Raw genomic sequence first — 27,986 nt, 5'->3', positions numbered from 1 at the left:
TTGGTACTTCCGGCAGTGTGAGCAGGTGCCCAGACCTGCTGGAAAATGAAAAATCGGCATCTCCATAAAGCTGGCATTTTTTAGCGGGATTGTTGCAGACAGAGCGGCCACTTTTTTGGGACCAGTGAAACCTATAGTGATCAGTGCTGTAAAAGTGCACTTATTACTGTATAAATTACACTGGCAGGTAAGGGGTTAACACTACTGGTGATCAAGGGGTTAAATGTGTTTCTAACTGTGGGGGGGAGTGGACTGTCTAGGAGGAGAGATCGCTGTTCCTGATCACTAGGAACAGACAATCTCTCTATTCCCGTCAGAACAGGTATCTGTTTGTTTACATTGACAGATCCCGTTCTGGCTCTGGAGCAGTCGCACGCGCCCGCTGTAGCTATTGCACAAACTGACATACAGCCATGGCGATTAGCGCAAGAGAGCCAAAATGACACAGTATGACAGCAGCTGGTCAGCAAGTGGTTAAAGCAACAAGAGCAGTTCAAAACACCAATTAAAAAAAAAAATGGGGCTACAAACATTTTGAAATGAAGAGTTACGAAAAATAAAATGTTCAAACACCCTGAAAAATCTTTGCCATCTTAATCTTGTATTTGCTACACAGTTCCGAGAAGTTTTGTAGTTGGTTAGAGGGCTCATTTTCAAAAAAATAAAAATAAAAAAATGAATTCTGGGTGCCAAACTTATTCTGGCCAGCAGATGGCACATCGTCTGCAGGCATCCAAAACAACTGGATGATCTTTGGATATGCATGAGAATTTATTTTGCAACAGAACAAACATTCCAGGACGAGCAATGAGTCGTTTATATTTTATTTAATTTTAAGGCATCAAAATTGCTTTAGGTTTTCTGGGTGTCCGGCTCATCTCCTCTCACAGGAAAGATATGAAGCAGCAGAAAGTGTTATTGGAATCCTTTTCCTAACAATAGTGATCATATTATCAGGAACCACCCACTTTCCTTATCACCTCCTCATGCGCTAATGCTGGGAACTGACCGGTAACTACAGGGCACTTTCAATCAAATCTGTAAACCTTCAGCTTGTTCCAGAAACTAAGCACACTGTTAAACAGCCTCTGAGCACTGGAACCGCATAGAATCCATTCATCCACAATTACAAAGCTAGTACTTTTTAATTTTAAATGCCATTTTAGAAAAGATAGATAGATAGAGATATATATATATATATATATATATATATATATATATATATATATATATATATATATATATATATATATAGGCAAGCCCTTAATGTACTTCTCATGCAGGTCGAGTCTGGAATTTCAACACCACTGTATTTCACTTTCCACAAGGTTTAGGGCTGGTCTTACTCCAGAAGGAATGCATGACATATGGCACAGAATCAACGTACAGCACTGGTGTTTTATAGAGCAACAGTGGAGAGAAGGGAGGGGGGAGGGGGGGGGGGAAGAGAGAAAAAAAAAAGCAGGACGACAAATAGAAAGTGCATTTATGACAAAAGCAACTGCATTCAGTTTATTTGTTCTATTAACATGTAATAATATAAAACAGTGCCAAGAATGAACCATCTATCCTGTACTGCTGTAGCTTCTAAATTCCACAGTCTTTCAGAGTAAGCTGTTTGAAGCACAGCACATTTCTGCCCATGACATGCTCTGCATCAGACTACTTTGCAGTAATAAATAGGATCAAGAAAAGTCTTGTGAGATGGCTTTCTACAGTCCGATGGTGTATGAACGGCCAGTGGGATTGTGAATAGCAGAGCAGACAGGGGATGTCACCGCCCACTCATACCAGACCTTTTTTCCATTGTTACAACGCCAGAACCGTACACATACAGTGTCACCCTCTCGAAGAGGAATAGGTTGCTGTATAAACAGAAAATACCATTAATTAAAGTAGCAAGCTACAAAATTTAGGACATTGAAACTTTAAATACATAGAAGTCTGTATATCAAAAACAAATAAACATAATATAATACAAGCACCACTGCACACACTAAGGCTCCATTCACACTAGTGTTTAAGCTAAAAGGCACTGGAAAAAAGCTTAATGAAAAAAGCACTGGTAATAGCTTTTTGTCAAAACGTTTTAGTAGCAAAAAAAGAGGGCGGGGGGAAAAACAAACACTCCAAGAAACTATACAAAAAACATTTTTTTCTGCTTCTAGACGCTCTGAAGCTCAAAAAACTCAGTCTAAAGTAGTGTGCATGGACACATAATACTAACTTGGCTTCTATGAGCAAAAAAAAAACAAAAAACAAAAAAAAAACAAACACACACACACACACACACACACACACACACACCTGCTAGTGTGGAGTACCATTCATATCTGTGCGACTTCAAGTCACAGCAACTTCAAAGTAGTCCCTGCACTATTTTGATGTGATTCAAAGTCCATAGACCTCAAGGATTACACAGGCATTGCTTCAAGTGTGAAAGGAGCCTAAATGATAAATATTTGTTAGAATGTGTCAGGTCAGTAATTACATAAAACAATGTAATTACTGACCTGACACATTCTTCCAAATATTTATCAGACCAATATGGGTACAAATAAAATAGAAACAAGTACCATAGAGAGAGAAAGTAGGTGAATTTGCATTTCACATGCAATGGTTCCTAAAACCCACTCAGACACGACTGTGTATCAACCTTAGCATCCACACTCATGTTGACGGCTGAACACACGCATCTACAGTCTGGCCTAGAGATGCACGAAAATAGTGTCCGAAAATAGTGTCCGAAAATAGTGTCCGAAAATAGTGTCCGAAAATAGTGTCCGAAAATAGTGTCCGAAAATAGTGTCCGAAAATAGTGTCCGAAAATAGTGTCCGAAAATAGTGTCCGAAAATAGTGTCCGAAAATAGTGTCCGAAAATAGTGTCCGAAAATAGTGTCCGAAAATAGTGTTTTCAGCATTTTGCCTAGAGAGAAAATGTGCAGATAATAGTGCCGAAAATGCATGCGACTATTCCGTGATTTTATGATGGTTCAGGTGTTTTTCATAGGTCATGTGACTTAAACGCATCAAAAACACGGGTGCGTTATTGATATATTCTTGCTGCATTTAAGGCATTTCAAGGGTAGGCACATTTTTGGCATTTTATCCGATAAAAAAAATAAATAAAAATCTTGCTGCATTTTTTAAACACCACAAGGGAAGCGCAATGGACCAGTGTAAAGACATACATAGCATTTAACCACTTCCGGACAGCTGCACGCCGATATACGTCCTTATTTTGACAGGGGATATCGTTATGGCACTAGCTAGGTGCCATAACCCTGGTATCCTCTTGTTCACCCAGCAGTCCAGTTTCTGATAAGAGTGGTCTCTGCGGCGTATTCCTTGCATTTAAGTGTAAATATGAGATCTGAGGTCTTTTTCACCCCAGATCTCATATTTAAGAGGTCCTGTCATGCTTTTTTTCTATTACAAGGGATGTTTACATTCCTTGTAAGGAATAAAAGTGCCAATTTTTTTTTTAAAGTGTAAAAATAAAAAGTAAAATAAATATAAAAAAAAGATGTTTGGGGGTTCCAAGTAATTTTATTTTTTTTTGGAAAAAAAAAAAAAAACCTACACGTTTTTAACTTGTAAACACCAATCTCTAAAAGAGGTCCTTAAAAAGGGGTGTTCCAGCAGGGATTTTTTTTTTTCCAGCAGCTAAAAAATAAAATAAAAAGTAGCTGCTGACTTTTAATAATGACACTTACCTTTCCAGGGCACCCGTGATGTCAGCCTCCCGAGGCCGACCTGTCCCTCAGCTCCCTGAGCCACCATCCTCAAAGGGAAACAGGCAGTGAAGCCTTGCAGCTTCACTGCCCGTTTCCTACTGCACATGCGCGAGTCGTTCGGTCCTTTGTGAATGGGACGAGCTGTGTTAGGAAACACACAGTTCCCAGAACACAACGCAAGGAGGAGAGAAGTCCAAAGATCACCACGGAGTAGGAAGAGGCAGATTAGAAAGACTGCCTAGCAACAGGGGTTTCTAAGTAAGGTAAAAAAAAAAATATTCTCAAATTTTTCATTTTAACAATATTAATGCTGTTTTTTTATTTTTAGGGTGGCCCTCCACTTTAAGTGGTTAAAGGGATGCATTACTTTTTTTTTTCCCCCCTCAAGAAAAGGTACAGATAATGGCCAACTCAGCTCCATTAAGAGAATAGCATATCAATTAAGACGAGAGGGGAAGATGGCCCCCATCCAACTTCACTTCCACCCACAGCTCTTAATGGGACATTTTTAATTTATTTAAAAAATTTTTTTAATGCATTTAAGTGTAAATATAAGCTCTGAGGTCTGTTAAAAAAATAAAAAATGAGTTTTGGAATCAAATTTTAATTAGGCTGCGGGATACTAGATCATATAAACATTGGTAATTGATCAATATATTTTTTGCCACCTATGTTACAACTTACCTTGATTGGAAACAGAATAGGAAACCAAGAAAACATTCCTGGGGAATGGGTCTCAGGGCAGATGCCTGCAAAGGACAATGAAAACATAAAATTAAAAAATGTAAAATATAATATAAAAAACGTAAAAGAAAGTCATGACACATATGCTGTCAAGTTGTGTGTGGCCACATAATGAAGATAAAAACAATGCAATACTAACTCAGAGTAACATCTTTGTAGAGCACAGTCTGGAAATATCCTGCAAACCCATGCAGCACTGTATTCAGCTTTACAGAGTACCTAAGGCAGCGGTAACGGTTATTATCGATCACGGCATCTAGAAAGAGAACACACATTAGATAATTCAATGAATTTATGACCAGATATTTATACAGAGCTGCTTCCAGTCCTCTCCAAGTCAAAAAAGCACCAAAGGTTTGCTTTAGTTTGTTTTTTTATACTTTACCCAAACCCACTCGGGGGGGGGGGGGGGGGGGGGGCTCATTTACACTTGCTTCAGCTTCACACATTAAAGTGCCTACCGGTGTGTGTGTGCGTGTAAAAAAGGGGTTGTAAACCCTCATGCATTTTCACTTTAATGCACAGTGGAGGCAAGTATGACATGTTTAAAAAAAAACAAAGCCTGTCCGAAGTCTAGCTTTGAAGCAAGTGTAAACTAGTCCATGTGCAAGGGCAAACGAGACCTTAGGGCTTCAACGCACATTAAAGCTCCTACTGCTTCAACAAGCTTGTATGTGTTTGATGATTTGAGGCTTTGTTGAAGCTTGGCAGATTCCCTGTGTGCGCCGATATCTCATGCCTGCAATTTCTCCAAAACAAAGGGAAGCTAAAGCTGAATTAAAGCCTCTTAAAAGCTGCAGATGCTGCAAGAAAGCATCAAGCCAACTTTGTCAGTTCTATGGAGGCTTTGAAACACCACTTAAGCAATATGGGGGTATCATTTTGAAGCAAAGCAAAATGTAAACAGGACTGTAGGCTAGCCATTTTATTAAGTGACAGGGATGTTTACTGGCATTCAGAAAGCTTTAACAAAACAAGGCTTCAGACAGGCTTTGAAGCAAGTGTAAACTAGCCCTACAGTCCTGTTTACACCTTGTGTTTGCTTTGGCTTTGCTTCAAAAATTACACCCCGTGTAGCTTTAAAGCCTCCATAGAGCTCTATGACAAAATTAGTTTGAAGCTCGCTTGAAGCACCTGCAGCTTTTGAGAGGCTTTAATACAGCTTTAGCTTTGCTTTGGAGAAATTGCAGGTGTGAGATATCAGCACACACAGGGAATCTGCCAAGCTTCAACAAAGCCTCAAATCAAACACACAAAAGCTTGTTGAAGCAGTAGGAGCTTCAATGTGCGTTGAAGCCTGAAGCAAGGGTAAATGAGCACTAAGGTCTCGTTTACCCTTGCACATGAACGACTAATTTTACCCTTGCTTCAAAGCAAGGCTTCGGACAGGCTTTGTTTTTTTAAACATGTGATATTTACCTCCACTGTGCATTAAAGTGAAAATGCATGAGGGTTTACAACCCCTTTTTTGCTCTCTGAACAATGTCACTAAATAAAATAGCTTACAGTCCTGTTTACACCTGCTTTTGCTTCAAAAATGATACCCCATGCAGCTTCAAAAGAGTCTTCAAAGCCTCCATAGAAGTCTATGGCAATGCGCATTCAAAGCGCCAAGCAAAAGCAGGTGTAAAACAGGACTGTAAGGCAACCATTTAATTTAGTGACAGGAGCTTTGACTGGTGTTCAGAGAGCTTTAACAAAGCGTGTCCAAAGCCATGTTTTGAAGCAGGTGTAAACCCCCCCCCCCCCCAATACCTACTTGAGCCCCATCACCCACCAGCAATGTGCATGAGAGCCTCGGCTCTCGGGGGACTGATTGGCTCCTGCTACTGTCAATCACAGCCAGTGAACCAATGAGAATGGGCGAGCCAAAGCTCCATGTGTAAATTGACAAAAGAAAAAAATCCTCCTATCCTTCCCCACTTCCCAGCCCGCCTCCCCCCCCCCCCCCCCCCCCTTTCCCCCAGAGTTCAGAAATGCAGTCCTTCATACACTGAAAGGCAAACCCTGTTTCTGTGGCAGGAGAAACCAGTTTAGGTGGCAGGGAGTCTTCTTAGAAGAGGTTAATATGGTTCTCTTCATTATGTTCTAGATCTGTAACCGTGTAGGATTATGTTTTTTTTCTCTATGATTTTGTATTTTTGTTTTGTATGGCCTGGGGGTTTTCCCCATTTGTCTTTTCATTGCATTTTATGCTTTGATAAAAGCCGTTAAAGAATCAAATTACATCAAAAACTTTTTAAAAGCATTACAAAAAAAACTAAGTCTGCTATTCTCTGTGTATAGTAAACCATATTTCCCCCTCACCTGTATTTGGATGTTTGAATGTGAAACACTGCAATGGTTCTGCGAGCTGGTGGAAGTTGTGCAGTCGAACAACATAGGGCATCTCAAACTGGGCCTGCAACATAAAAGGGATACAAAAGATGATTAACTCAGAAAAAGCATGAAACATACTATAATAGCTATACGATCACTGCTATTGGCAAATTATATATTTTTAAAGCATCTGGTGAGTATCTAGGTAGCTAGGCAAGCTTACACTGAATAAAGGTAGAAAGCAAAATAAAATATTGATTAGGTTCCATACACGCAGCTTCACTAGGGCCCCCCAAGACCTAAATATATTAACTCAAAATATTTCATGTGTGCAAGCATGTAGTGAAGCAGTTTCTTCACTTTGTACTTGAATGGATGATGCCTGCTGCTTGACACCAACACGCCAGCACCTGTTCATGTTAATTGTTCCCCAAAGAGGACTCCTACTTTTAGACGGGTGAACCAAAGCCTTCACTGAAAGTTTTACAGCACTGGGAAGAACTGGGAAGAAAGTGCACATGGATCTAATAGATATAGGCTATAATTTGACTAAATAGAACATAGCCTCATATATTTTTTTTTTTCACGTATAGTACATGCATGCAAAGCAATGTGTAAAGCAGCCGATTCAATTTTCTTTTCTTCTATCAGCATTGATGAGGTGGGGGGTTGGCTCCCACAGTGCTATTGTGTTCTGCCAGCGAGGGGGGGGGGGGGGTTTGGGTGGTTGTGGACCCAACACAATGATTACTGCTATTGGCAGTATTCGCATGTAGAAAATCCAACAGGCTGGTTGGACCCAAGTTGATCGCTGGAGCAATTTGGGTACAATCAACCTGCCCATGGATGGATCGAATCTTGTCTGGTCCCTGCTGAACCAACCAAATTTCAATCCAAGTATGACCAGCTAAACACTTACAAGTATGAAGGACCTTTTCCCTGAATTTTCAGTAGCACAGCAGCCTAAATGACTGCTATGCTCATGTGAAGTGAGGCTTGTAGAGCCGCAGTAGTGTGAACCAGGCCTTAATCTGCTATTCTCCGAAGATTGGCAGTATCTTTGTTAGCCATTTTGGGTATCAATAGCTACCTCCTGAGATAGTGGCACAGATATGACAATCATGTAATCCTGGAACCTGTAGAGTTCTTTGCCATATTCACACATGTCTGACAGAGATCATCCCCCTGCTGCAGGCCTTCACCCCAAGGTTACCATGTTGCAGTCTGATCACTGAAAGAAATTTAGCCTAGTAAAAATGTTTGCTAGGCTAAAATGTCATCTGCTTCTGTCTACAGCAAGCAGATGACATTTTAGCCTAGTAAACATATTAAAAATTACTGTATATATTGTGACATCAGCCACTACATATTACAGCCTGTAAAGTTACAGAAAGGTATGCTTGAGGAATCTGTTCCATACTTTGTGGCAATGACAAATACTATAAACCAAGTGCCAAACCATAGAATAGATTACTACAGGATTTTTTTTCCCCTATTTTTTGTTATATGTATAGAATTTTATTTTGCATACAATACATGCTATCCATATTATTATACAGATTTATATAGTGCTAACAGTATGCGTAGCGCTTAAAATTAAGGCAGACATTAGTTACATTATAATTTGGTACAAGAGGAATAAGAGCCCTGCTCACTAGCGCTTACATTCGGTCTTACTGAAAATACATAGAGAGCCCTCTTGGCAGAGAAATGGAATGAGTCTCTCCTGGGACTCATTTTAGGTGTGTGTTTGTCAGACTAGCAGAAATTTCATCCTATTCACAAACAAAGTATTAAAAAGGACACCCTAAATGTTGAGGACTGATTTGACAGGAGTACTTCGTAAAATAAAGCAGACCATAGTTTGAATCCTGGCAATTGCAGCAGGGGCCAACAGATTCAAACCATATATGGGCAGGCTCAATTGACTTGGGTACAACCAGCATTTTGGATTGTTAGCATGCAAATTGCCAGTGGCTATAGCTGCTAGCAATAATCACTGCATTCTAGCAAGAACCCCCCCCCCCCTCCCGGAGAACACAGCAGCGCCATGGGAGGGATTCCCCCATCAACACAATCAGTTAAATTATTTTCTTCCCTGCAACCCATGGGAGAATAATAATAATAATAATAATAATAATAATAATAATAATAATAATAATATATATATATATATATATATATATATATATACACACACACATATATATATATATACATACATACATACATATATACACACAGACTTTTTTGCCATAAGTCTCAGGAGGTGCTTCAAACTGACAATTACTAGTTTCTGACTCACCTCTGGGTCTCTGTCTTTTTCTCTGCATGCTCTGACTTCATTGTAAAGTTTAGAGGAAGAGATTGGAGCCAAGTAAGACGTGTATTCTCCAGGAATACTAACACCACCCTCTGTTAAAACAAGAAAGTCTGAGTGAAGCAACAGGAATGGGTCATGAAAATAGGTTTGTCCTAGAAAGTCTGATATTCAACACCCTAAAAACGCTCACTTTTTCATATTTGCCACGTGCATTTTCTATTGAAAATCAGAAACCTCAAAACAAGTAACATTATAAAATCAGTGTGCTCACTGATGCAATATGAAAGCCCATTAAAATGCGTAGCTATACATATTAACATATGCTGAGGTGCGTTTCCATGGACAGATAAAAGTGAACAAGCCCTAAACAAAAGTGAAAGTTAAAAACCTTTAAGGAAATGCTGGGCTCCATCCAGACACTCAGGGGACAGTTCATTGTCTCCAAATGACCCCAAGAGTTCACTGACAATAATATCGGCTTTCTCTGGAGGATTCCATTCTCGCATGTCATTGGACACAACAGTTACTTGACTACCCCATTCTTCATAGCGCCACCCTTCCAACCTGCAAAACATATCAGAAATGGTAAGTAAAAGAAGGGGGCGCTACGATGTTGGTAATCAGAGAATTTGGTTTCTCAAACTCACGTGATCACTGCATTAGGATTCTTCTCCACAGCATATACTTTAATCTTACGCTCTGCTTGCTTGGCAGCTCTCAGGGATGCATTTACCAGAGGTCCCCGGCCTGCTCCAAGAACCATCAAAATCCTATGAACAAAAAGTGAATATTTAAGTGGTACTAAAAGGCAAAATCATAAATGGCATGTATAATGCAGTCCGACACTAGCATTCATAAAGCAGTCTTCAGTATTTCTAATTTTTAACCTGCTGATCCTGCTGTTATTGTTCAAATTCTTTTAATCACTCTTCCTTAATGCGCTTTAGCAGAAATACGGCTACAGGGTGGCTCAGTTTCACAAGGGCATCCATTTATGTCGTCCGGGAACCATGGCCCACTGTGCGCCTCCTTGGGACACACATCTAGCACGCTTTGTGTAAATGCCACCAAAAGAAAGCCCTATTTGTGTGGATTTCTTTAATAAAAATGTCATCTGTACAGTGCTGCATGACTGCAATTGTCAAAGTGTGACAGCACTGAAAGCTGAAAATTGGCCTGGGAAGGAAGGGGGTGAAAGTGCCTAGTAGGCAAGTGGTTAACAAGGGGGTGGGAGACACAGACTAACCAAATAACATCTAAGGATTGGTAAATATATACCATTTTTGGGTTTAGATGGGCATTAAGTGCAAGAACACAGGGAAGACCCAAGACTGAATCTATTAGGACGGTCAAGGTGGTCTTTCCTTCACTACTGTAGTATCTCAAAGTTCAGATTTAAAGCAAGGATTTTTTTATTTTTTAAATATATGTTATGGAGAAAACAGGGAATACAAATAAAGCGAAAAAAATCTGTGCGCAATGGCACTTAAACTGTATCCGAAAGATGTAAAATCAATTGAGTACATTTTTCTAGGTCAGGGAGGGGGGCTGAGTAAGAAGGGATGGGTAGGTTGAAGAAAAGAGGGTGTATATGGCGGTATAATCTTTTACAGCCTGAAGGGGATAGGAGAGAAATATAGGGAGAATAAGGGGGTGTGTGGGGTGTAAGCGGTGGGGAGAAGGGTTATGGGATAACCAGAGGAGAAATGGTTGATTGAGGGAGATGTAGAGCAAATAGTATGTTGCATTATAAGTTGGGGGTCTGCCAATGCATCAAAAAAAAAAAAAATATGTATGTATGTATGTATGTATGTATGTATAGAAGATCAAACATAGTACAATCAAGTTACATTGTATCAAGTATACAATCCGTTTAATTACAAACGTGCTAAATCTGGAAATATGTTTGGAGTGGTCGATGAGTGCTTAAATATTGCACCAACGCTAATAGTGGATAATAGACTTATACGTAGGCTGGCGATGGCTGTCTTCGATACTCTGTATTAGTTGGTGGATCAAACAGGATTGTTTGATAGATGACTTTGTTCCTGGGCTGTCAAGCAGCGTTTGACAAAGTGTGACCATTTCTTGTGAGGTGGTTTAGTAGGTCGTTTGCAGATTGTTGTGTCCAATTGCTCCTGGTATGGCAACATCTTTAGGCCATTGATGGTTTTGGTTAATTCTGGAGGTGTCGATGAGATCCAGTGCTGGGCTATAAGCAGAGCAAGGAGTATCCACTGGAGGAGGCCATGTGGGATCACGTTCGTTGGCAGCATAGAGCCTGTTCTGTGGGGGGAAACCAAAAGAATTGGCTTTTTTGTGGGTAGGAAGGTCGTTGTGTCCTGGATGAATTGGAGAATAGAAGACCAATGTAGGTCTATTCGTGTGCATGTCCATAATCGGTGTAGTAAAGAGGGCTTGTGGTGTGAGCACTATGGGCAGGCAGGTCCTGCAGGAGGGGGGAGGGATAAATGGGCTCTATGCATCTTAATTGAGTTTCTCTCCAGGTTTCATATCTGGTGATTTTCCTGGTCATCAGATATCCCTTGAGTATACTGGTTATGTCTAGTTGCCCCAGAAGGTCAGATAACCAGGAGGACATGGAGGTGGTGTCTATTGCATTTCTCATGAGGATGGTAAGTGTCTGATATGGTATATCGGTTTTCTGCAATTAAGGTATCAATGAAAGAAAAAGGTTTTGAACCGTATTGTATTGTTCGGGCATGACTTGGTGATGTAACCTGCAAATTGCATTACATTGAGAAAGTGGTGATGAGGTAGACTGAATTCCTCTGCGATGCTTGCAAACGTTTTAAGGGTGGTGTGATCGATCTCCTGGTAAAGAGTAAGCTTTGGTCTGGCCCTTTTCTCTCCATTTAGAGAATGGTTCATATTGTAGCCCCAGTTGGAACATAGGATTGTTTTAGATTGGTAAGAACTTGAGACAAATGGGGACAAGCCCAGTTTTTTTCTCATCTCTCTCCAAGCCACAATCGTATCTCTAAGCAGTAGGTTCTGTTTAAGGTTGAGTGGAAGTTTCTGTAGATTACTATGGAGGATTGCGGCTAGGTCAAATGGGTGTGCCATCGACGACTCTAAAGCATAGTTGGAATATTTAGACGATTAAAAGAATCCAGTCTACCCCATTTCTTAACAGACAAGCGATGTTGTATGCTCTAATATTGGGGAGGTTGGCACCGCTGTCCCTCTTCGGGAGATATAATTTGGATAAGGCTATTCTTGGTTTGCCGCCCTTCCAGAGGAATTTCGCGATTGCCTTGTTGAGTGAACATCTTTATGTTTTAGCAGTAAGAGTAGCGTTTGGAGGAGGTATAAAATTTGAGCAAAGCTAACCATTTTGAATAGGGTGCATCTCACAAAGGGTGACAACAGTAATTTCGTCTAGGTTTCCAGCTCGCCCAGGATTTTCATAAGCAGTGGGGGAAAGTTCAGTGAATAGAGAGGAAGGTTCTTTACCAGTTTGTATACCCAGATAAGTGAGGTTTTGTGTTGATGGGGAAAGGGGAAGACGTTAACCATGATTTTGGCGGTTTGGCCCCTAGGGAAAGAATTTCACTTTTATTAAAATTTCGTTTCAGGCCCGAGCATTTGCGGTAAGTCAAAAATTTCCTGAATGATGGGTACGTCTGATAGTGGAGAGGTGGTAAAAATTAGGCAGCCCAAAAATTCTCTTGTCCAAGTGGGATTCCGTGAATAGATTGTGTGGTGCTGAGGTGTGGCGATAGGGGCTCAATAGCCAAGTTGAAAAGTAGGGGGGGGGGGAAGAGGGCATCCCTGTCTCATACCTTTGTGCAGCCGTATTGGGTTGGATTGAATGCCTGCGGCTATCACCGATTGGATGCTGCCGATCTACCCTTGGTAAAGCCTGATTGTGCATGCTAAATAAGTGAAGGCATTATGTTAGCTAATCGTGTAGCTAGGATTTTGGACACAATTTTAGAATCTAGGTTCAGTAAAGATATAGGGCGGTAGGGATCTAGGATCGTGTGGGTCTTTTCCTTTAGCGATAAGTTTTATGTGAGCCTGATGACCAGTTGGAAGGCAAGGACCTCCATTCCAGATTGCATTAAACACCGTAAGCAATGTGGGAGTGATTTTTTTATAATCTTATAAAATTCGGACAAATAGCCGTCGGGTTCTGGGGATTTGCAGTTTGTTAGGCATCTAATGTCTTTACAAGTTTCCTCCTCGGTGTTTGGGGCGTTTAACATGTCTAGATGGCAGTGGTTGATCTGAGGGAGGGGAGTGGAATCAAGCCATTTGGTATCGGTATGTGGATCCATAGGTTCCTGGGCGTATAGATTAGGATCACATTTTTCTAGTGTGATGTTAATTTCTTTGGGAGACGTGGATAAGGTGCCATCAGGGTTACGCAGGGCCATGATGCGAGTAGGGGTAAATGTATTTCTAGTGAGCCTGGCCAATAACTTCCCTGCTTTATTACCGTGGTTGTGGTATTGCAATTGTACACATGACATTTTCATCTGTTCTATGGTGTGTGCCCAGGAATCAAAAAGATTCTTTGCATGTCTCCATGATTTATGATTTTCTTCAGAGTTTTGCTCTTGGAGTTGTGTTTGGGCCATTCAGACTAGCGCACTTGCTTCTTGGTATTTAAGGACTTTTTGTGGGCCGAGGTGAAAAATTATCTTTCCTCTTAGAAATGCTTTGTATGACTCCCAAAATAAATTTAGGTTTTCCAAGTGTGGGCTCTTGTTTTGCGTATACTCGAGCCACGCTGCAGTGAGCATCTGGTTGAACGCGTCGTTGCATGAAAGGTATGTCGGAAACCTCCATTGTCTTTGTCTAAGATCGTCTAGGGTGATCCGATATGGTCAAATCATTAATATACGAGTTGCTGACTTTGCGGATTAAAGACTGGGAGCAAAAAAAAAGTAGTCAAGTCTTGCAAATGATTTGTGAGAAATTCTTTCTCCAAAGGATGAGAGAGTCTCCAAATGTCTATCAGGGTTTGGATCATGTGATATAGATGTGAGTGTTGGTTGGGGGGGGGGGGGGGGTCGTAGAGTTGAGTACGACCTGTCCTCTCCGTCGCTGACGGTCGAGTTAAAGTCACCGCCTATGGAGGTGTGGCGTGTCAAGGTCATTCGCCAAGGTGGCTGTCAGTTCACTGAAGTAGGTCTTGTCGGGGGAATTACGGGCATATACGTTGGTTAGTTTGAGGCGTACAGAAATAAGTCTACCTTATGTATCGCTATTAATGGAGAGTAAGACTTCAAGCTCTTATGTAATAGAATGAGTGTGCCAGCTTTTCGGCCTTTAGAGGCCAAGCCCATTACTGTTCCCACCCATAGCCTTTTCATGCGGGGGAAGTCGTGTTCCTCCAGGTTTGACTCCTGGCGTAAGGCTACGTCTACGTTTAGCCTCTTTAGTTGCCTGAGCACAGCCATGTGTTTTCCAGGATAGCGTAGCCCCTTCACATTCCATGATGTAATGCCATATTGGGGGGGGGGGGGGGGGGGAGTGTATCCTAGCTACAGTGGAGTGGACAAAAACCCAAATAGTGAAATATGTGAAGCAATATGTTTATTTAGGTGATCGAGAGAACCTTCCTTTCCCTGAGGAGAGGAAAAAGGGTGAGAAAAAAAAAAAAGGGGTAACAGGGATAGTAAGGGTCAACTATACAGTAACTGAGTGACTTCTCTTTTCTCTTCCCAGTCTGTAGCATATATCTTTCCTGGGACTCAGTTGATCTCTCGGTTCATGTTTAACTTTGCGTATGAATCAGAGGCGGGTTGTTTTGGCAGTGGCGTGCGGAGAAACGCAGTTGCCTTTTCCGGTGACTGGAAGAGGAGTTCTCTGTCCAAAGCTTGGAAGCGTAGGGTTGCTGGGTATGCCAGAGTGGAATGGATGTTTCTTTTGTAGAGTTCTGCACAGATCAGTTGGCATTCCTTGCGTTTGCTGGAGACTTCTGCAGAGTAATCTGCAAATAGGAGCAGTTTGGTGCCCTCTAATGATGGATCGCGATTTTCTGAAGCTTTGAAGAATATCCGTGCGATCAATGTAATTGAGATATTTAGGAATTACCGCTCACGGGCGTTTGTTGTCAGTCGAGGGGTCTCCGATCCGATGCGCTCTTTCTACCATGCAGTGGCACTTTAGGCCAAGTGCTTCCGGAACAATGGTGTTAGAAGTTTAGTAGCGAGTCCTGTTTATGCGACTCCAGAACACCGACAATGCGCAAATTGTTCCTTCTGGAGCGATTCTCGAGGTCTTCCATTCGATCGTGCAGGTGTGGTTGATCTCGGATGAATTTTTCAAGCTCAGCATTCATGGTGTATGGGTTATCCTCTATGGAAGATATACACTGCTCTACTGGAGGTCAGCCGTTTGGATTGTTCCCCTAGCTCTTTCCGCAGTTGTTGTATGCCTTCCATCACTGCCTTGTCAACTGCAGCTGTCAGTGTTGGCAGGATCAGTGAGGCAACTGCTTGGGCTAGCTTATCAGGGGTGTTAGGATCGTCTGGGTTGTCTGAGTTCGGGATGTCCATCCCCTTGTTCGCATGTCCCCCCCTCACTAGTGTATCAGCGAGGGATGCCTGTGCGCTCTGTGTAGGAGCCGACACTGGCGATGCGGCGGCCATCTTAGGCGGCATATGTATCCCTGAGGGAGATCCGTCCTATTACCTAGACCCAGAGCGGGATCGTGACTGGGAAAAATACCACTCCATCTGCGGCAGTGTGCGGGAGCGGTGCAAGTTGTTTCCGGCCATCTGGGGGGCAGGCTGCGCCAGGACTTTATAGGCAGATTTTGCTACAGGCTGTATGGAGCCTCCAGGATAGTCTCCTCTCACAGCGCCAGAAATGGAAGTTGCAAGGATTTTTAAGGAATATGTAAACCCAGCATTTCATATTTCCGATGTGACATGTTCTGTGTATTGCTTCCACGTGGACAAATGACTGGTGTTCCCGATAATAGGAAAGCAGAGGGACTAACCACTTGTCGACCGCAATACTATATACATATGAAAAAAAACAATACTGGGATTATGGCAGATAACTTTAGCCATAATCCCAGAAAATATTAATTTTTTATATTTTATGGGATTATGGCCAACGTTATCCATAATCCCAGTAATTTTTTCAGCTGGCTATAGAAGAGATTTGGGGTCTTCGACCACCGATCTCTTCATAAAGATGACTGGCCATCCTTTGTGGAATTACAAGGGATGTTTTAAAACAAACAAACACACACCACCTTTTTACCTACAGGCAATCCTATAAGGCTTATCTGTAGGTAAAAATCAATATCTGTACAGTGCATGCGCTGTGAAGGTCCAGCTGCCATACCCTGCCGGGAAGAAGACTCCCACGTGCATGTGCGGGAGTGACGCAATCACGGTTTCGGACACTCACAGCACTGGAGCCACGATATCCAAAGAAATGCTGAGGTAACATGTCAACTCCCTCTGCCTGGACTGGGATCAGAGGTCGAGGCCTCGTAGTATGGCGAGCATTTTATAATACGCTAGCATTAGCAGCATACTAGCTCATTACGCCTTTGCCTTGCAGTTTTTTTTGTTAAAAAAATAAATAAATAAATAATAATAATAAAAAAAAAAATCTGCGCAGGTATGCAACTGCTTTAAACTTGTACACAGAGTGCCAGAAAAATTCTGGTTTTCAAGTGCTTAATAACTGACCACACTAAATAGGAGAACACACTGGTCAGTTCTCCAACTATGCTGAAACTCCCAGCTGCTGTTGTACTTGTTTCTTCTCCCCAGTTTCTCTAAGGCTGTGATCTACCAGCCCCCTGGTACAGCATCAACCTTTCTTGATGACTTCTCTGCCTGGCGACCCTACTTTCTCTTCTGAAATCCCCACAATCATCCTCGGGGGACTTTATCATCCCTAATAGCAACATTCTTGCAACTTCCAAACGTCTCAGTCTAACCTCCTCCTTTGACCTGAAGCAATGGATACATGCTCCTACTCACTCCGAGTATATAAAATAATGAATGTGGGGGCCGTTTGGAGGGCGCAATTTATTTTTTATTTTTTTGGGGGGCAGCAAATACATTCATAAATATATACAGCTTTTTTGCAGGGGTCAGTATATGTGTTAGGAAGAAGACTAGTTGGGCTGAGGCTGGAATTCTACATTAGTAATAGGGGCAAAAAAAAAAAAAAAAAAAAGAAAAAAAAAAAACACCACACACACACACAAAACATACAATATAAAGACTGACCTGACTGCAAAGGCAGTACAATCTGATAAATTCATACCAATCAAAAGCACACTTACTGTATGTTGGTATCCTTTTCTTCCTCTGGGACTCTGTCCAGCAAACACTTATACACAGCCTGAATAGTAAACAAACTGTCAGACGTTTCATATTAAAGCCCCACTTTGGGCTAAAACCTTTTTTTCCCTTTTTAACCTTCCCTCCTCTAACCCATTATAGTAAGCATTTTTTTGCCATTTCATTTTGAAGTCAAATTTACTCACACGAGTACTCTGCCTCCTGGTCCCAGAGTGAGGTTTTAAAGAAAATCTATTACAACACAGACGGCAATTGCTCATTTAAAAAAGAATGTTGGCTGGTTGTGACACTTTCCAGAGAACTCAATTCTCAATTGGGTGTGCCCTCATACCAATAGTTCACTAGTTTCCAAGTGGTTAGTACTTCAGCCTAGCAGCACTAGGGCCATCCGTTCAAATCACAACTATAGCACTAACTGCCTGGAATTTGCATGTTCTCCCTGTGTAGGTTTCCTCTGGGTACTCTAGTTTCCTCCCACATTCCAAAGACATACTAGTAGGTCAATTGACTGCTGTCTAAAATTGGCCCTAGTATATGTATGAATGTTAATTAGGGACCTTTGACTAAGCTCCTTGAGGGCAAGGACTAATGTGAATATATTACACATATAATATAAATATTATAATAAACAGAGATATAGATAGAGAGAATATATCTGTTAGTAAACCCTTACAACACACTTTGACTTACAGGTAAGCCTAGACTAAGACTTACCTGTAGGTCTAAGAAATAGCTCCTAAACCTACACGATTTAGTTAGGAGATATTTGCCGAAAGACAAAAAGCCGCAGTTAACGTCGACATGCCGCGAGTGGCGGCTCCCGTCCGCGGGAGCGACGTCATCACGGCTCCGACGAATGACAGCGCTGGAGCAGCGAGACCCACCAAGAAGATGGAGGCTCCGTACACAAGGGGACAGCGGTGACTTCGCTGGCTCCTGTGTCAGGTAAGTGACACATAATGGACTATTATGCGATGCATAGTAGTCCATTATGCTTTACCGGGAATCAAAGACATCGGGGTTTACTTCCCCTTTAACTGATGGCGCTATAAAAGTACGTGTATTAACCACAGGCTCATGGTTGCTAGGATAACAGTGTGGGGTTTTAGGCTGCACAAATAACACTGAACCCATTGACGGAGGAGTAGAGATCCCTTTAATCTGACATCTGCTGTTTTTTTAGAATACAAGAAGCCTCTCTGGCAGAGTCATGCTGCAACAACTAAAGCCTCACACACTACGATCCCCCCTTCACTGAACTCAGAATGAAAAAAAAAACAAAAAAAAAAAAAAAAAACTGACAGCTCAGGTAGGAGCCACTATACTAACAATCCAATGTTAATACCGCGCTTTCCCCTGCTGTACTAGCGTGTTCTGACAGGGGGACAGCCCCCCGCCAAGACACTCGGGTCAGTGCTCTAAGCCACATTGGCCGAGAGCGATGTTCGGGAGCCGGACAGCAGATCTTTTTCGGTAATGATCCCTCGACAGAAGCTGGCCTGGCTGCCATACACGAGATGAATGTCGGCCAGTTAAATAGAATGCTGCCTGACATTTGGCCAGTGTGTACTAGGCTTTAACCTTGTTAAGGAAAGGGGTTGTGCGATGACGTGATAACATCCATGTAGCATGATTTCCAACCCCTCCATTAACTACAAATGTGGGGATGGGAATATCCCAACCACTCATCTAAAAATAGAGGAAAAAAAAAAAAAAGTAACACTACGATAAGGGCAACATAACAGTTGCAAGTTATTGCTTTACCTAGTGCACTGCAGCTATGCCCAAGGCCCCTTTCACACTTAGGCGCTTCTAAACTGCCAGTAAAATATTTGAGCTCTTTTGAAGAGCTTTCCATTAATGTCAATGGAGAGGGGCGTTTTTTTCATTGCTCTGCCAGCCCACTGCCCCAGTGTGAAAGAATGAATTGATTATAATGGAAATAGGTTTTCGTGAGCTTTTCAGGTGCTTTTTTTAAATGTGAAAGTGCCTGAAAAGCACCTCAGTGTGAACAGGGTCTAAATGAAGAAGCCACCCTGGGCAAGCAGGACATGTTCCCTAAACTCATTTTGTAGCCTCAGTGGAGTGTAACATTTTATCAAGGAAATACATGGTAAAAACAGTATACCTAATCATGTACTCAAGCCAAACAAAATGTCTAGGGTAACATGCAACTGTACCTGTTGGTACTGCGAGTATTTCACTGGATCCTTCTCAAATACTTCATATGTCTGAGACTCCAAATTATCCATCAAAGGCTAAAAAAAATAAAATAAAAAATATATACATGTGTATTCGTCAAAATTACAGTTTATTAAAGTACAACAGCCATGAGAGCCTGCCATTACTGGCCTGCTTCTGAACATGCTAGCTCCCCAGAACTCAGGCTTTAACCCCTTTAAAACCACATAATATGTGCATGGGCAAAAGGGTGGGCTCCCATGTGTTGCTAGGAGGCTGTAATTTCTGTGTTGAAAGCGTGCTTACAGCACAGAGATCGGGCTGTTAAAAGACAACTTGTCCCTGCTAATGACTTGTAATGGGTGGTACCAGCTCCCAATGGCATGATCACGGACAGCCAATTCAGACCCTTTTAAGGGGACACCATGGCAGGTAGTAGTGCATTTAGGTTTTGTGGTGTACTAGGCCCGACTAAACTCGTGCACCCCCTAATTTAATTAGGGCCCACATCTTCCTGTCAAGGCCACACCCCTTGCTGTTTAAGACCTGCCCTGAAATTTTCAAGTTCCCTTAATTTGCATAATTTCCTCTCTCTTCCTGTTTGGCTATGGGGCAGGAAGTGAAGGGAAAATCTCTGCAATAGGACAAGGATGGGAAAGAAAAAAAAAAAAATAATAATAAAAAAAAAAAAAAAAAAAAAGAAAAAGAAGAAGAAAAAGAAAAAGAAAAAGAAAAAAGAAAAAGAAGAAGAAGTGTTGCCTATAGTTCTACTTTAAGCACAAATTTCTGATAATTTTATGGAGAGGACCAAGAAGATATAACCATGCCAATGGTGCAGCAGAAAGCATAGCACAGTGAGAAATGTTTTTGGTCCAGGATGAGAGGACAGTCAAAATTAGAAGCGGCGTGGCGCAATGCCAGCCGCCCGCCTACCGGAAGCAGTGCGGCAGCTTTATGGGGGCGATAGACTAATTTGCCTTTCAACCTAGACCCTATCCGTGCTGCCGTAGGCCTTGTCGGCCTAGGGCAGGATACAACGTTGTCAGGCAGGGAAGGGTTAACGCTTAGAGGACATGAAACATGTCTCAAAGTCTGACTTTACCCTTGCTCTGGGGTTTGGAAGTCAAAGTACTGAAGCTAAAAACATTAGCGTGACACACCAACTAGAAATTTCTAGGAGAGGTCAGCATTCTTTTATTGAATAAAATGATTACCTGTAGTGGGGATTGCAAATAATCCTCATATCCTTTGGCAAACATCTCATAAGCATTTGGAGGAGGTCGGTTTTGACTTAAATACTCTAGATACTGTAAATATGAACAAAAATCTTTCTCCGAGTGATGATGTGAGCCCGAAATCACAAACTGCACCTCCAGCTGCAAAGCAGAGAAACAAAAGATCAGTATAAGCAGCAAACACTTAAACCTACCATACATGGCACACATTTTGGCCGATTTAGGCAATCAGTAAATTTGGGTGGTGTCAACAGGGCCACCCAAGGCTTGAATTTTCTCAAACTTCGACTGCAAAAACTGAAGAAGCTGGGTGGAAAACTGTCAGCCAATAGGATGCAGTCATCATTCGGGTATTCAGACAGATGCGAGTGCTGGCTGTCCACATAAAATTGTCATCAGTGGAGATTTCTCCAACTGCACTACTGTAGATTTTGCTCATTTCACCTGTGGCCTGAACCAAAGAAATATGTGCATGTATGGCTAGTGTTAAACTCATGCTCTAATAATGTACACGGTCTTACCTTAAATAATCGAAAGATAAGGTGCTGGTGCACTTTGGACAGAACAGGAAATCCTTTCTTGTTGGTTAGAAAAATGCAGGTAGGGAGAATGGCTGCCTTGATGGGTTCTCCCAACCAACGGTCGATAATACTGCTACTAGGCAGGTCAGCACCCATCTCAATAGCTATGGGTATAATGGAATAATAGATCCGGTCAGACAAGGTTTAAAACTAAGATGTACAGTTAAGAATCTTATAAATTGCATCCTTAAAACACTAAACCTTTTTCTGACATTCGTTGTTTTCAAATTAGTTAGAACCCCCAAACAATACACACACACACACACACACACACACACACACACACACTCTTTAGTAGACAACCTAGAGAAAAAAATGGTGGTTGGTTGTTGCAATATTTTATGTTGTCACACTGTATTTGTGCAGTGGTCTTTTAAATGCATTTTTTTTTTGGAAAAAAATAAAAACACCACCCCACGCCCCCCTTTTTTTGTATACAGGCGGTCCCCTACTTACAAACATCCAACTTACAAATGACTCCTACTTACAGAGGGAATCTACCCCTAAGAAGGGAAATTGTCCTGTAAGAGTTAATATGGGGAAAAAAGGTGTCTCCACTGGTACTTTATCACAAAGGCTTGTTTCCACAACCCACAATTTTCAAAATCCAATTGTCATTGGGACAGAAAGTGAGGTGAAATCTTCTGAACAGGGGCACAGACCACAAAAACAAGCGTTGCAGGGGTGTTAACCCTTCTCTATGCTATCCAAAAAGCTTATAAATAGGATTTTTGTACTCACCGTAAAATCATTTTCTACAATTCACAGACCGACAGCTCCTCTCTAACAAAATTGTTTAGCCCTATCACTGGAGATTACTAGGCAAAGTTGTAATACAACACTTCAGAACTTTTAGTTCTGCCCAGGGGGCGGTCCCTAGGCTACAATCCCCATAGTCTGCCAACAAGCAGTATAACGTAAAGAGAAAAGGGGAAAAAAAAAAAAAATTTAAAAAAAGGGAGGAGGAGGGGCAGGTGCTGTGTCGGTCGGTGAATTAGAGAAAAGGATTTTATGGCAAGTACAAAAATCCTATTTTCTCTTATATTCACCGACCGACACAGCTCCTCTCTAACATACTGGGACATCCCCAAGCAGTGCCAAACGAGGGGTGGGGGGGGGGGGGGGGGGGGGGGAAGGAGAAAAAAAAAAAAAAAAAAAAACACACACCTTCATCCACCATGGCAGGTGGGAACTAGTGAAACTAAACCCACAAAAAACAGCAGTACGTGGAAAAACCACCACAAAACCACAGGGTATCCTCAACATCAGTGAACCCCAAGACCGCAGCCAACTGCGGAAGTAGTGCATTAACATAACAGTACTGTGTTTTTTCGAAAAACCAGGAAGAAAAAATTAAATTAAATTATCGGTTGCATATTCAATTGCAACTACACTGCAAAACTTTGCGGCCAAAACAGGCATCAGCCGATGCACTGACGTCTACCTTGTAGAACTTGGTAAACGTATAGACGACCAGGTCGCTGCCTTACACACCTGAGCGACCGACGATTGGTGTCGGAAGGTCCAAGACGTTCAGATTGCCCTTGAAGAGTGGGCCATGACTGGAAAGGGAGGCACCTGCCCCTTCAAGGCTTAAGCTTGTACTACAATCTGTCTGACCCACCTGGAAATGGTGGCCGACGAGACCGGCTACCGAAACAAATAGCGAGTCTGACTTTTTAAAAAGGGAGCCGTGGCAGACAAATAGACCTTCAGAGCCCTAACCACGTCGAGAGCGTGAATGGCCACCTCTTTAGGGTGCTTCGGCTTAGGACACAGCGATGGTATTACAATGTCCTCATTGATATGAGGAGCCGAGACCACCTTCGGTAGAAAGGACGGTTGCGGACCCAACACCACCTTATCCCTGTGGATAACCGCTGAGGCCAATCTGGGGCAACCAGGATTACTGGGATCCCCTCGGCTTCCACTATGCGAAGCAGACGTGGCAACAGTTTTAGTGGAGGAAAGGCGTAGATCAGCTGGTACTGATCCCACGGAGCCACCAGCGCGCCTGACGCGTCCGCCCACAGATCTCTAGTCCTGGACACGAATCTCGGCACCTTCTGATTGAGACGGGAGGCCAATAGATCCACATCTGGTGTGCCCCATTTCAGGCACAGCAGCCTGAATATCTCCGTATGCAACGCCCATTCTCCTGGGTCCAGCATCTGATGATTAGTCCGCCTGTCAATTTTCCACCCCCGGAATGTAAACGGCTGAGAGCCGGAAAGTGTCGCTCTGCCCACCGAAGTATGTGAGCGACCTCCCGAGCTTCTTGTTCCCCCTTGGCGATTTATGTACGCCACAGCCTTGGGGTTGTCTGACTGTATCCTGGTCAGACATCCTTGAAGACACGTCGATCACGTGTGGAGGCAAAGCCCGATCGCTCTCAATTCGAGCAGATTGATCAGCAACCTGTATTTGTCCGTCGACCAGAGGCCCTGAGCCGACTGAATCCCCATCACTCCACCCCAGCCAGAAAGACTGGCGTCTGTAGTCATCACCATCCATTTCAGAGGAAGAAACGATTTTCCGGACTGAATCACCGGGGACCTCAACCAACAGATCAGAGAGTCCCTGACTGGCTGGCTCACCTGGACCTGTCGGAGATTTGTCCCATTTTGTCAAAATCTCCTTCTGCAGGACTCTGATGTGGAACTGGGCATAAGGTACTGCCTCGAATGAGGCTACCATGAGCCCCAGTACTCGCATTGGGGGAAAAAAATAAATAAATAAAAAATAAATAAAAGACGGAGCGACGAAAAAAAAAATTTCCGTTCTTGGAGGGTGGAGCTTGGAGATGGTGGAGGAGTGAGACACGCTCTGGGAGCCCTGACCCTCCACCTGGTCATTAGACGGTGATTGATTACCTGGAGTGCTAAGCCATGAGGCGGTAGCCTACATGCAGTAACCTGCACAGGGATGAATAGAAGAGAGGCAGAGGAGACAGACAGCACAGCCTGAGATTGAATTGTTTTTTCCCCGTACACGAGCCTCACGGAGACAAGCAGAGCCTGATACAGAGAACGCTGAGGGACGAGCGGTGCACGTGACACACCAGGAAGTGAGAGAGCCGGTGTGGTCTTCCTCCACTGTATCAGCAGAGTGTGACATGGAGGAACATGCTGAGCACGAGGGACATAAAGGAGGGAGAGTGGGAGAGCTGGACCTGAGAACATTACTACAAGCTCTCCCTACCCGTGCAGACCTGCTGGCATTACCAACTCGAACGGACATGGAGGCGATGGTGGCCCGTTTGGAGGAGATGCACCGCAGAGAGCTCAAGGCAGTACAGGCAGAAGTTCAGCAGCTGACAGAGACTGGGGAGACGGCATGGTCCTCCCTGGAAAACCGAGTTTACCATCTAGAACAGGTACAGAATGTACAATCCTCCCAGGTCTCTGCTATGCAATTACGGCTGGAAGAGTTAGAAGACCGTAGTAGACGTCAGAACTTACGGTTTAGGGGGGTCCCGGAGGCTATAGGACGGGATATGCTGCAGGCTACAATTTCTTCAATATGTGAAAAATTAGCTGGTCCCCTCTCCCAACCTTTGGAATTTGAAAGAGTGCATAGAGCCCCGGGTCCCCCGGTGACAAACACAAATAGACCAAGGGATGTGATATGTCGTTTTTTCCGTTTTGCACAGAAGGAGTTAATAAGCCGTAAGGCTTGGGAAAGTGGAGATTTAGAACAGGACGGGGCCTTGGTGAAAATACTGCCTGATCTCTCACGGGCCACCCTGCAGCGCAGGGCAATGTTGCGCCCACTTTTGGATAAAATCAAGATGATGGGGGGGTCCTATAGGTGGGGTTACCCCATGGCGTTAATTATAAAAAAAATTCAAAGACATTTACCTTGCGATACCCGTCGGAACTCCCGGAATTATTTGCCTTCCTTGAAGTGGAGACGTTTGGGATACAGAACTGGCTGCAGCCAATAGTAAACACTTTAAGAAATAAGGTCGCTAGTAGAGAAGGAAGACCATGTATTCCAGAAAAAGATTGACTGACAAGAGAAAGGACAATCTCACTGTTTAAACAGAAGGGAAGATATGGGATTCGGACGGGATGCCTCTCTATTATGGTCCCCTTTTTTTTTTTTAGCTAAAAAGGGGTTGCTCCCTCCGGACCCCACCCTTTTTTTTTTTTTTTTGACTTCCCCTTTCCCCATTTTTTTTTCCCCTTGGGGAGGGCTGGGTGGAGCAGGTGTCTGGGGGGGGGGGGGGGGACGGAAGGGGGGTTAAGGGGGGGATTTTTTCTCTCCTTTGTCCCCCCCCGGTTCACCCGGGCTCTCCCTGAGTGGGGAGATGGATAGTTGACCCGTTAATGCTTTAGATCTTAGAACTCAGATATCACCCCTTTATATACCCGAGATGAAGGAAGGAACCCACTTTTTTTTTTTTTATTATTGATGTCAGTGGGTACGCACACACAGATGTGTGTTTATAGGAATGGATAGGTTGGTTTATATACACGGGGAAAGAAAAAATTCCAGAGTGTAATGGAAAATATAAGAGGAGTGATATTATTGTTTCTATTGTAAATATATTATTAGATTGTAATTATGTTATGAAATAAGGAAACTAGCATTGTATTCCCTTTTTTTTGGGGGGGGGGGGGTTTGTTTTTTTGGTGTGTTGTGTGTTTTTTTTTTTTTGGTATGGGGGGTTTGGTTCATTTGGGGCAGGAAAATGGAGGTAGTAGGCGCACAGAGAGTTTTATAAGAGGGAGAGGTGGGAGGTGGTTACACTGGAAGGGGGAGTATATAGGGTATTTGGGGAAGATATAACAGGGACACATTTGAGGAATGTTTTTTTTTTTTTTTTTGTGTGTTTGTTTGCCGTGAAAATTAATATTATATTACTCTGGTATCACTGTACAATTCGATGGTGTCTAATAGAAATGGCACCCCTATTTAAAAACACGTTTTTTTGGGTTTTTTTTTTTTATTTTTTTTTTTTAGGAGGTGGGGGGGGAGAAGGCAATGGGTAAAGAGGGGTGTTTTTTTTTTTTTTTTTATGTCAATGAGTGCGCACACACAGATGTGTGTTTATAGGAACGGATAGGTTGGTTTATATACACGGGGAAAGAAAAAATTCCAGAGTGCAATGGAAAATATAAGAGGAGTGATATTATTGTTTCTATTGTAATTATATTATTAGATTGTAATTATGTTATGAAATAAGGAAACTAGCACTGTATTTTTTTTTTTTTTGCATAATTTAGGTGGCACTATACAACTTGGTATGTGTATATGGAATATTAGGGGGGAATATTCTGATAAAGTTTTGAAATATATGGAATAAACGGGAAAAACAGGAAAATCTGGAGGGAAGATATAAATAATAAATAAGAGGGGAGAACGTACCAGATCTGTTCATACCGACAGCTTAAACAAGATGGGAACTTTAGGGAATCTAAGATGGAACACACGGTAACGGTAATTAGGAGGAAGCAAGAGAGGGTTAGAAAGGGGAAAGGGTAAGAATGAGGAATGTGGGAGAAGATTATCACTACCCCTTGGGGGATGGTGGGATGGAAGATGCAATGGGAGGAGGGGAAGGAAGGAAGGCATGTAGGTATAGGTAAAAAGGCGAGGTAACATGGAAAGGTAGCCCTAGATGGGGGCTATAGGACTGGGTGGAGGGGACTGGGAACAGAGCTCTCGGTTCTGTGCCAAATCCAGGCCGAACCCCAAATTAGGTTTACACCCACCTGAGCCAGACGGTCGGAGGCTCAGAGGGGGGTGTCTCTTAGGGGTATTTGGGTTTCCCCTTTTTTTTTGTTTTTTTTTCTGTGGGGTTTTTTTTTTTTTCTTCTCTCCCTCTCTCTCCTCCCCTCCCCCAGGATGGAGGGGATAAGGGTGACCTCTATGAATGTTAAGGGACTTAATGTCCCTGAAAAAAGAAGGATGTTATTAAATGATTTGAAACGTCATCGTACAGATGTAGCATTTGTACAGGAAACGCATTTTAGGACGGGTGGACTCCCCCTTACTTCAGAACAGATTTTTTCCCTGTGTTTATCACGCACACAATCAAGAAGCAAAATCTAAGGGGGTGTCCATTCTCATATCTAATCGGATATCTTGGTCCCTTTTGGACAAACAAGTGGATGGGAATGGACGCTTCCTATTTCTTAAAGGCCATATTGATGGAGTAAAAGTAACTTTGGCTACAATATATGCACCAAACATACAACAAGATGCTTTCTTAAATAAAATTTTGAGAAAACTAGCAGAATTTGTAGAAGGAAAGTTGATTCTGGGAGGAGACTTTATCTCCTTGGACCCCGGAATGGATACCTCTATGGGCTCATCCTCAACCCCAGACGGTGTTAGGAAGAGGGTCAAACGGGAGATGCAGTTGGTAGATGTATGGCGGATTTTTCACGCAGGAGAAAAGGATTATACTTTTTTTTCCAACCCGCATCAACAATACTCCCGTATTGATCTATTTCTTGTGCCACACTATCTACTCACGTCGGTAATAGAGGTGACGATAGGAAATATAACCTGGTCAGACCATGCACCGGTTACATTGCAGATCTCC

General features: G+C 42.6%; 1 protein-coding gene across 1 annotated transcript in view; it reads right to left on the bottom strand.

The window, feature by feature from the left end:
- Positions 1-1,481: 1,481 nt before the first annotated feature.
- PRMT5 (protein arginine methyltransferase 5) overlaps positions 1,482-27,986 on the bottom strand; it is a 56,226-nt gene continuing 29,721 nt past the window's right edge. Inside the window, exons 7-17 of the mRNA XM_077468987.1 lie at positions 21,371-21,534; positions 20,829-20,990; positions 19,614-19,691; positions 17,415-17,473; positions 9,772-9,894; positions 9,513-9,688; positions 9,107-9,216; positions 6,790-6,883; positions 4,622-4,738; positions 4,423-4,487; positions 1,482-1,865 (exon numbers count right to left, since the gene is read on the bottom strand). Of these exons, the coding sequence (XP_077325113.1) occupies positions 1,713-1,865; positions 4,423-4,487; positions 4,622-4,738; positions 6,790-6,883; positions 9,107-9,216; positions 9,513-9,688; positions 9,772-9,894; positions 17,415-17,473; positions 19,614-19,691; positions 20,829-20,990; positions 21,371-21,534 (1,301 nt within the window). The 3' untranslated portion in view covers positions 1,482-1,712. The remainder of the gene's footprint in view (positions 1,866-4,422; positions 4,488-4,621; positions 4,739-6,789; positions 6,884-9,106; positions 9,217-9,512; positions 9,689-9,771; positions 9,895-17,414; positions 17,474-19,613; positions 19,692-20,828; positions 20,991-21,370; positions 21,535-27,986) is intronic.

The sequence above is a fragment of the Lithobates pipiens genome, unplaced genomic scaffold (genome assembly GCF_037356315.1).
Source record: "Lithobates pipiens isolate NorthernLeopardFrog02 unplaced genomic scaffold, aLitPip1_a1.2 Scaffold_11, whole genome shotgun sequence".
Lineage (NCBI taxonomy): Eukaryota > Metazoa > Chordata > Amphibia > Anura > Ranidae > Lithobates > Lithobates pipiens.
This window is presented reverse-complemented; position numbering and strand designations above follow the sequence as displayed.